The sequence below is a fragment of the Lissotriton vulgaris genome, chromosome 1_1 (assembly GCF_964263255.1).
Source record: "Lissotriton vulgaris chromosome 1_1, aLisVul1.2, whole genome shotgun sequence".
NCBI classification, from domain to species: Eukaryota; Metazoa; Chordata; class Amphibia; order Caudata; family Salamandridae; genus Lissotriton; species Lissotriton vulgaris.
Window position 1 is genome coordinate 924,155,350 of NC_141685.1, and position 10,569 is coordinate 924,165,918.

General features: G+C 48.7%; 1 protein-coding gene across 1 annotated transcript; it reads left to right on the forward strand.

Annotated features, from left to right (window-relative positions):
- Positions 1–6,178: 6,178 nt before the first annotated feature.
- LOC147748179 (uncharacterized) lies at positions 6,179–9,140 on the forward strand. Its single transcript, XM_086959097.1, has one exon. It carries the CDS (start codon positions 6,748–6,750, stop codon positions 8,398–8,400), a length of 1,653 nt encoding a protein of 550 aa, XP_086815223.1. The 5' UTR covers positions 6,179–6,747; the 3' UTR covers positions 8,401–9,140.
- The last annotated feature ends 1,429 nt before the right edge of the window (positions 9,141–10,569 follow it).

The window sequence follows — 10,569 nt, forward strand, 5'->3', positions numbered from 1 at the left end:
CAGTGCTTTGTGCCTATGTTTTAATGTAAACCTTGTCCGACAACGATGTTTCCCATTATATTGCTCCACCTTGCCCCAAAACTATTTGCCAGCTCATGGTGTGACCCCATCATCTAGCCTTGTGTGTGGGGTCTCGCCATGACAGGTTCACTTCTAAAGCAGTCACTAGTCCGCTTTGCTTTGGCCATGGATTTAGGGCTACGTCAAATCCCAACTTAGTCAAAGGCTACCACAAATTCACTTCACCAGGTCCTAAATCAGATATGGGTATTATCTATTCCACCCCTGTTCCTAGACTGCGTAGCCTATTCCTAAACCAAGGTCTGTGCCAGATAAAAGAATTGTTGAATCAAAGCACCTCACCCATCCTTAGAAGCGAAGTCAAGCTGAGGCAAACTTAATCTACACAGCCCTCTATATATATGTTTGGTTAAATCCATCCCACCCTTACACCATTTCACTTTGCCTATCCATGAGCTGAGGGCTGTACTACAGAAGGTCCCCTCCCACTAAAGCACTCAGCCCGCCCCTAAACCTGGGCTGGCTCATGGCAGGACAGCCCACTGAAGTGAAACTCTCCACCCCATTTTGAAACAATGGGTGGGTCATGGCAGGATTTGTGCCACTGGAGAACAGTGCACCACTCCCTTCTAATAATACCAGGGCCAGATCAGGATATGTCCCACTGGAACGCAGCGCTCCACCTCCTCCTCGAAACAAGGACCAGGGCATGTTAGGATACACCCGTTGGTGCATAGCATTCTATTTGGAAACCAAGGCGAGGTCACCTCAGGATTCTTCCCGCTGGAGCGCTCCTCCCCAAACTAATAATACTAGGTTCAGTTTAGGTTACGATCCTCCCTACTGGAGCGCACCACCCATTCTGGAACTAAGCCGAGGCCATGTCAGGAGCCTTGCACTTGAGTGCTCCGCCCGTCCCTGAACCCAGCTCAGGTCACAGTAATTACAGGTGGAACACTCTGCCCCATCCTGAAACTGGGGCCAGGCCATGAAGGATGAGATTGATCCTGTAGGAAGGCTAAGCAGCATCCTAAAAATACTTGTGGCAAGCCAGTATCTTATCTGCTGGAGAACTTTATCCCATTCTGAAACTAAAGCCAGGTATTGTCAGGCCAGTCCTTCCCACTGGAGCGCTCCGCCCCATTCTGAACATAAGGCCAGGTCAGGTCAGGATTCTTCCTGGTGGAGCGCTCCGCTCCATTCTGAAACCAAGGCCAGGTCAGGTCAGGCTATCCTCCTGGTGGAGCGCTCCAATCTATGATGAAGACAAGGCCATGTCAGGTCAGGATTCTTCCTGTTGGAACGCTCCGCCCCATTCTGAACATAAGGCCAGGTCAGGTCAGGGTTCTTCCTGGTGGAGCGCTCCGCCCCATTCTGAAACCAAGGCCAGGTCAGGTCAGGATTCTTCCTGGTGGAGCGCTCCAATCTATGATGAAGCCAAGGCCATGTCAGGTCAGGATACTTCCTGTTGGAGCGCTCCGCCCTATTATGAAGCCAGGGCCAGGTTAGGTCAGGATACTTCCCGCTAGTGTGTTCCGCCCCCTTCTGAAACTAAAGCCAGGTATGGTCAGGCCAGTCCTTCCCACTGGAGCACTCCATCTCATTCTGAAACCAAGGCCATGTCAGGTCAGGATTCTTCCCGGTGGAGCGCTCTGCCCTATTATGAAGCAAAGGCTAGGTTAGGCCAGGCTCCTTGCTGCTGGAAGGCTCCGCCCATTATGAAACCAAGACCAGGTTAGGCCAGGATCCTTGCCGCTGGAACACTCCACCCCATTATGAAACCAAGGCCAGGTCATGGTAGGATCCTTGCCGATGCAAGGCTCCGCCTCTTTATGAAGCCAAGGCCAGTTCATGTTAGGATCCTTGCCGATGCAAGGCTCCGCCTCGTTATGAAGCCAAGGCCAGGTCATGTTAGGATCCTTGCCGATGCAAGGCTCCGCCTCGTTATGAAGCCAAGGCCAGGTCATGTTAGGATCCTTGCCGATGCAAGGCTCCGCCTCGTTATGAAGCCAAGGCCAGGTCATGTTAGGATCCTTGCCGATGCAAGGCTCCGCCTCGTTATGAAACCAAGGCCAGGTCATGTTAGGATCCTTGCCGATGCAAGGCTCCGCCTCGTTATGAAACCAAGGCCAGGCCAGCTCAGGATTCTTCCAGCTGGAGCGCTCCGCCCTATTATGAAGCCAAGGCCAGGTGAGGTCAGGATACTTCCCGCTAGTGTGTTCCGCCCCATTCTCAAACTGAGGCCAGGTCAGGTCAGGTACCGTCCTGCTGAAGAGCTCCGCCCTTTCTGCACCAATTCTTAGGTAAACACAATTCCTGCTGGAGCGCTACACCCCATCCTGAAACTAGGGGCGGGTCATGGCAGGAGGCCGCTGGAGGATCCCGCCCTGGTAAGGATACTTTCTATTGGAGCGCTCCGCCCTTTTCTGAGTCCTGTCAGGTCAGGATATAGCCCAACCCACTGCTGCTACCAATACAATCCGCCCTCCAAGAGAAGGCGATGTTCCCTGATCTGTTGTCAAATTCCCTGGTGTATTTTTACTCCACCGCTCCCAGCTGCCGCTGCCCTTGTTGTTGCGCATGGGTTACATCATATGTAGGCCAGTAGTTCATTGGCATAGATCCCATTCCGCGGTAGGCACATCTGAGCGCCCCAGAGCTGCCAGACCGGTTTGCAAGAGTGCAATGTCCTCATACATATTCAGTGTTGACTGACCTACTTTCAGGCTCCTTCAGCTTCAAGCGTCATGCTGGAGAGCAGGCAGGAGGGGGGCATGGGATTGCAAGGGCAGAGGGTCCTGCTCAGCAGTCAGCATGAAGGGCCATGGAGAGAAGGAGGTCAGGGGGCCTGGGGTCTAGCAGGGCAATGGAAAGAGGGCAAGAGGGACTGCTGTGACACAATACCCTCCCAGAGACCGTGGGTGAGGCTAGGAGGTCACAGGTTCCTGCTGAAGAGCAGGGAGAGTGTGGTGCCTTAAGGGGCACAGGGCCCTCCCCAAGACAGCAGGGAGGGGCTTTCAGAGCCTGGCAGGCCACAGGGCCCTCAGGAGAGATCAGAGAAGTTTTAAGGCATGAGCAAAGTGGGCTCTGGCCCAGGGCCCCAAGCTTTCAGGGGCCCACCTGAGAAAGTCATCTCTGGTCAGCAAAGAGTCTTGCCCTGATGACCGTGAATAATTCTTAAACAGATTGTTCTAAATACTTTCTTTTTTTAATGTGGGTGATGCGTGAGAATCTATTACATGCATTTTGTAGAGAAATGTGTTTATGTTGCATTCAACATTCATAAAAAAGTTTATTTTAGATCAAAGCCGAACCTCATATATTAGAAATGGGAGGGTGTCACGGAGATTATCTCCAGTAAAATTAGTGAGCTGCTGCTGTGTTACAATATTGAAAACACATGCAACTATCCCTGAATATTAGATGTAAATATATTTAGAATGTGGATGAGTGTGTCTGTGCACTGTCAGTGACCTGGTCAAAGAGAGCATGAAAGAGCTGAAATTGAATCATAAATTCAAAGGTGTTCTGACAGGGGCCCTCAAAATACATTTGGCTCAGGGCCCCCAAAATCCTTAAGATGTCCCTGGTAGAGATGCCTGGAAACGAGGCACAGGACACAGGCCCTTCTAGAGATGGTGTGGAAGAGATGCGAAGGGCTAGGCCTGGGCCTTAGAGTAGAAGGATCACAGGGAGGCGAAGGGACACAGTGGAGATGCTACGGTGCAGAGCCCCACGTCTAGTGATATCCTAGTCCTCTGTCCCATTGGCCCCTCGCCTCTACCGATCACGCACACCTCAACCCACGATTCACAATACTGCTGAAATGTCCCCCTCACAGCCCATACAACCTATCCCATCACTCATTTAATATTAACTCGCCCAAAACCCATACTTCTTTACACCCACTCACCTCTAACCCCATGTACCTCCATGCCCTCTGATACCCCCCACTACAAATCCTGCATTCCCTCCAACCCTGCACAGCCTTCAACCCACCCCATTCCTTCACAGCTCAACAACATCAGTGTGCACTTTCCTTCACCTACCATCATTACTTCACCTCTCCACCTGCATTACTATTACTATACTGCAGTAAACATACCCCCATTCCCTTCCTCCACTACAACTTCCACTTCCTGAACTACCTTTAACCCTGCACTCCCATCCAGGCCCTTCCATTCCAGTCTCCGTCCAAAACAAACCACCCTTCTCAGGGCACTATTCTGGAGACAGGACAAAGGCTTTCAAGCAGCACACGAATGACACCGCCATGTCAACACTTCAGTGAGCAGGGGGCATCTTCCGCTTGATGAAGTGACGCTCGAAGTAGGGCCCAGAGTAATGGGCATTATAGTGTTAGTCAGTGAAGTCTGGAAATAAAACCCATGGTGTAGTGTTGGCCAATGTCAGACCAGAAATAGTGTTCAAAGCAATGGACGAGACAGCATCAGCTGAAGTGACGCTCGAAGTAGGGCCCAGAGTAATGGGCATTATAGTGTTAGTCAGTGAAGTCTGGAAATAAAACCCATGGTGTAGTGTTGGCCAATGTCACACCAGAAATAGTGTTCAAAGCAAAGGACGAGACAGCATCTGCTGAAGTGAGAGAAGAAGTAGGGTCTGGTAGGATGGGCAGAATACTATCGGCTGATCTTAGAATAGAAGTGTGGCGTAAAAAACAGGATAGTGTTGGCCTAAGTGATCCTGGAGGTACAGTGAGGTGTAACTGGCACAACAGAGTCAGCCAGCGTGAAACTTGAGTATACTGTCGACCAAAGTGAGAAGGGAGGTAGAGTCAGGCGTAAACCGCAAGAAAGTGTCAGTCAATGTTAGACTGGAAAGAGGGGTCTAAGTAATGTACAGTATGTGTCGGATGATTAAGAGTGGAATTAAGGTATGGGACAGGGAATGTGATAGTGTAGGCTAATATGACATTGGAAATAGGGACCAATGTCATTGGCGAAAGTGTTTATTTATTTTATTTTTATTTATATGTTTGTATAGCGCTAGAATCGACTCCCGAAGGAGTATCTCTGCGCTTAAGCGTATTCTGAGGGAAGTTGAAGGTCCTAACATACGTAGTAGGTGCAGAATAGAAATGTCTTTAACAGTTTCCTAAATTTTGCATGTTCTGGACATAGTATTGGACGAGGTGAGACTGGACTGAAGTAATAGACATTACAATGTTGACCAATGTTAGACAGCAAAAGACACTATAGTTAGTGTTGGCCAAAGTGAAAATGGAAATAGGATCCTGAGTAATGGAACATATAGTGTTGTCCAATGAGATAGGAAACAGGGTCTGATGTCAAGGAGAGGATAGTGTCAGTTGCAGCAAGAGTCGAGTAGGACCATAGCAATTTCCAAAATAGTGTTGCCGGGTGTTACACAGGAAGTAGGGTCTGAAGTAATACATAGGATAATTTCAGGCAATGTGAGAATGGAAGGGGGTCCTGGGGGTAAAGTCAAGATAACGTCAGCTGATATGAAATAGGAAGTAGTGTCTATAGGAAGGTTGGACATACTACTTAATTCATAGAGCTAGTTGACCCAGAGCCGAGACAGGGGGTTGGCTTGCCTTTAAGAGCCATAATACAAGCCAAGCCGCTGACACATATGACTTGTGAACTAGACACCCAACGCCAGGTGAACATTTGAGAAAGACCCTTTAAAAATTGAAAAAAAAGGCAATTTCTTCATCTAATTTGTTTGAATTCAGGATTACATTACTGCAATAATTAACGTTTGTTCAAAATAAAGTTTGAAAAAGTGGTTGGCCATTTTTGTCTTTAAAAAACTGCATTAGAGAGGGAAAGGCTGAATGCCGGTTCTGCTTGTGCCGGCCTGATTTTGACTCGTTAGTCCCACAGGACCAAGGGCCCAGCCAGAGCCAGACATTCGCCCTGTAAGGGGTACGGTCCCCCTGCAGGCTCCTAAAGCTCTGTTGGTTAGACGGCTTCATCAGAAGAGTATTTGTTTGCCATCGGTGTGGCCTCATTTGCTCTTTTTCATATATTGAACTCGTTTCCTTATGTGGGTCAGGCCAACTTTCTCTGACTGCCTAAAATAAGGGTTCTTTGAAAAAAAAAGCATCCTCTTCCAGAACACGGCTGATAATCGGGGAGGGCGCGATGTTGAACTCTTTCCAGGTCCTCGCCCCTCCCTTGCCAGACTTTTTGCTGCATGGCTCAGGCTTGCAGGAGTTAGCGCTGCCAACTTATGTAATCGATGTTTATCCGGTGTCTCACAGTCTGCTTGTTTTTTTCCTGTAGGTGTGTCGTGGACAGGGCGGGATTGAGATTCCCCGTATGACTCTGGAAGCAACCTGACAAGCAACCAAAAGCCAGCGGCAGCACCAGTGGAACAGTATTCGCAGCGGCGACACCAGATAGGGAGCAGGTCAAGATCACCACTGAGCAGCTCATCGCGTGCAGTGTGGGTCAACTGGTGATGGCCATCTTCGACAACACATGGGATTGAATTGGTGGCGGCTCTCAGTCCTTCCAATAAAACAAGAACTTTTATTTCATCAACAGAACCAGAAGCAGTCGGAGAGAGAGCAACCTGGTGTCTCCTTTCTTTGCAGCGGGAAAGATTCCGGAGAGCGACTTGCGGAATCCTGTGCAATATCCATCCAACCAGTTTGAGCAGTGTCTGAGACCGCAACGCCACCAAGAACGAGTCAACGTTGCATTTCAGGCCAAGACTCAACATCACTCACTGCCAATGATGGAGAGTCTGAGCTTGCCTTCCATCCACCTGGCCAGCAGTTTTCCCGAGGCCCTGGAACCGGGCCGGCAAACCAAGAGCAAGTCCAACCTCAGTGGCCGCCGCAAGCGGGAGTTCATTTCTGATGAAAAGAAAGATGCCAGCTATTGGGAAAAGCGTCGAAAGAACAATGAGGCAGCCAAGCGCTCACGAGAGAAAAGGCGCTTCAATGACTTGGTGTTGGAGAACCGGGTGCTGGCACTCAATGAAGAAAATGTAGGGCTGCGGACTGAGCTGCTGCAGCTGAAGTTGCGGTTTGGCCTCATCAGCTCTGCCTCGTTTGTGGAAAAGAGTCAACAACTGAGTGACCGAAGCTCCCTCAATCGCATCTATGGCAGCTTCTCCAATGACTCCTCAGCTGCCCACCACTCGGACTCCTCTGAGGCGGAACAGTCTAGCCGGGACAGTGCTGGCAATTCCTTGCCCAAGTATTCACCTAGGGGCTCTCTTTCTGATCTATCCGATGGTTCTTCCCGAGACAGCCCGATCCCTGCCACCTACTCTGAATCCCAGGCACTGGCCAGGTCTGGCCAAGACTATGACTTCCACCATCACATGCACTCAATGGACTTCGACCGCGAAAGTCTAAAACCACTGGTAGCTGAGCCCCGGGTGGCAGAAGGCCATGAACAGAAGGTCACCAGCACAAGTCCACGAAGTGGGGTGATTCTCTTTCGGACTGGTGGCTACACCGTCGACCCACAACGAGCACCAGAGCTGCAGGCAGCCGGCCTGCTCTCTACGTATCCGAATAGGGTGCAGTCAGCAGCGCCAGCGAAAGAAGATGAGATGGTGGTGCCCCACATCACCCATGGCTCAACCCATTCCAGCCAAACAGACCAGGTGGAGTTCAAGAATCCCACTTTGTACCCTGGATACAATCTTTCCAGTGTGGGTAGGCACCCAGAAGCTGTTGCACCACAACACACTGCAGTTGTGATGGAAACCACTCCAGACTTGCAAACAAGCCAAGATGTCAACTACGAACGCAATGCAGTGGGTCGGTGCACACCAGACACTTGTAAAGAAGTGGGTTTTCTTGATTCAGCACGGCCACTGAGCACAATCTCAGAGAAAGGAGAAATGGAAAGTTCCCCTACGAAACTGGCAGTGGTCACCGAGGAGCACACCTCATCCAACATGGCTGCTGCTAGGTCCCCCTGCTCTAGGGATCTTAGTGATGACAGTAACCCTGAGCAAGAGGACTCTTCCTGTAAACTGGACCACCAGTCCCCACCACCCTGCGTCTCCAGTGACCTGATACAGGAAGTCAAGATGTCCTCCCTACCCCACAAACTGCGCCTGAAATGCCGGGCGCACAGCAGTGGCGTTCACGAGCAGCCCACCACACTTGGGTACCAACGCCAGGCTGACATGCCAAATTCAGAACATGCCCAACAATACCTTCTGGCCCTCCAAACAGCCACCAACTATTGTCTGGCAGCAGGTACCATTGAGCCCACCGAGATGGGGGGTTTCCAGCAGCAGAGCTGGCTGTGCCACAGTGAAATGGGGGAGGACAAGTCGAATGAAGCATGCCGGAACCTCAGTGTTAGCCTAGGTCACCAGGGCTGGAACTATTCGGACATGGACTGTGCCAACTGCGGATGAGCCATTTCTGGAGTAAAATGGCGCCAGAGACTGTGCTTAATCAGAGGTATCCTCTGACAGGGTGAAAGGCCAAAGGACAGGTGAGCTGTACCTAAATGGAGCCCTGCGCTGCCCCAGGACAGCTGAGGTACTTTACAAAGTTGGAACAGGTCTACTGCTTTTCAGCAGGTTTAGCACCTGGAAGGGAGAAAGACTGAGTCGGACTCTGTGGACATCAGATTCTGCAGAGGTGTCTGCAACAGGCGCACGAACCCTGTCAGCTATTGTCACCAATATTTCAACCTGCCGTCTTCCGAGTGCCCACGATTCTCCGCAGCAGGTGCACGAACGCGCGAAGCTATGCGACTAACTCCTCATGGACTGAACCGCGCGCTGCAGGCTCGCCCCTCCCACTCACGTGTGTTGACATGCCGAGCCTGACGCTGCGCAGAGAAGCAGCAAACATTGTGCTAGGAGCTGGCTCGTTCTAAGGGCTGTGTCTGCACGACTGCGACCCTCTCTTTCAGGTGGCTGCACGGATTCCGCCCCTCGTGGTGGGGGCAAATGGACTATGTTGCCTGGAATGCAGGCCTCGGACTCAATGTATATAGTTTATTTATGTTTGTCCAGGAAAATACTTTTGTTGCCTCAGTGGCGAGCAGAGCCCTCAACTCCAGAGACTCTGCTGACTCTCCAAGCAAGGAGACTTTTTATACAGCTGAAAAGCTAATATGACGTACTTTTAAATAATAAAAAAAGTTATTTCAAACCCAGTTTCTGTCGACTGATTAAACGAGATATATAGATGGAGGGTTGGGAGTGAGGGGGGGGGGAGGGGGGTGGTTCCAAAGTGATGAAAATGTTGTTTCCCTGTGTGCATTTTTTTGTAAAGCGTAAAAAGCAGAAATTAGGTTTCGACTTGAGCGTCTGTCCAGGCTGTAAGTCATTACTACCAGATCAGAGATGTGCATGTTGACAGCACAGTGAGTCAATATACGGGTGAGATTTCCTAAACAAAAAAAGGTAAATAGCTGTAAGCGTGCACATGTGCTGGTGCTACTACGCTAACGATTTCAGGTAACTGAATTATTTTATTTTATAGGCCTTCTTAGCATACTAAAACCCTTTAAAATTCAAAATGGACGTGCATTTGTTAAGTAAATAATTGTGGGTATATTGTAGTAGAATCTTCGTTTTTTTCTCATACAAAATAATATATATAGATAAATACCAATAAGGTGCGAATAATTATTGATAAATACAGACAGAAGTGTAAAAAATGCAAACCTTTGAGAGCCCTTCCTATAATCAGTATTTTTAAGAACTGGGTGTCATAATTTGTTTTAATCAAGGCAGGAGGTAGAAATATGTAGACTGACTTGCATATGCTTATTTACATATTTTACATAATGCCAACGTGCTCTACTGCCAAGCACTTCAAGCCACTATACACATATACAGGCAGCAAAAAAACAAAATAGAAGAACTCTGAAAATACAGACAATCTCGGTAGGGAGTGAAAGGGGTGTGAGCTTAGATGTGAAAGGGGGGGGGGGAGGGTCGTGCATCTGGGCAATGATATCATCATTTTTTTCTTCCTTTTATTTTACTATTTGTAAAGCACAATTCTTGTCGAAAGAGATTCTGGCACACAATAGAGTGAATTAAATGCACGTAAATAAAGATTACAGCTGTTGTGAAAAGTTAAAACAAAGTAATAGTTAAATTAAAATAAAAATAAAATACAAAGGGCATATAATTAAAGCAATTGTTGAGAAATTAGGCAATCTATTAAGAGATACTACTAGGATGATCTATGGAAACCGGCACTCAATGGATTATTCATCTAGTATATCCAAGCACTCAGGAAGCCTTTATTTTTAGGCGAAGTGCATGCTTTTTGTTTCGTTTCCCTTTTAAGTTCTAAAAGATCAGTTGTCCTGCTCCAGAACCCAAGGTGGTGGTTAATCGAGTGTTTATAGGTTACTGTTGGTTGCTGGGATTAGTCTTGTGCTCTCAAAGGACACATACCATGCTCTTGCTCCAGTGTCATCATGGTATATTAAATTAATAGAGGTTAGATCTGATTATTAGTGGAGATCTGTGAGTTGATGTAAAATGACAGCTTGGATTACCAGATATGATTCAGAAAAGGGGGTGGTGATGAACAGAGTGTCTGAATTAAGCAGA

Coding starts and splice junctions, on each gene's coding strand:
- LOC147748179 (XM_086959097.1), top strand. CDS start 6,748: ATGATGGAGAGTCTGAGCTTGCCTTCCATCCACCTGGCCAGCAGTTTT.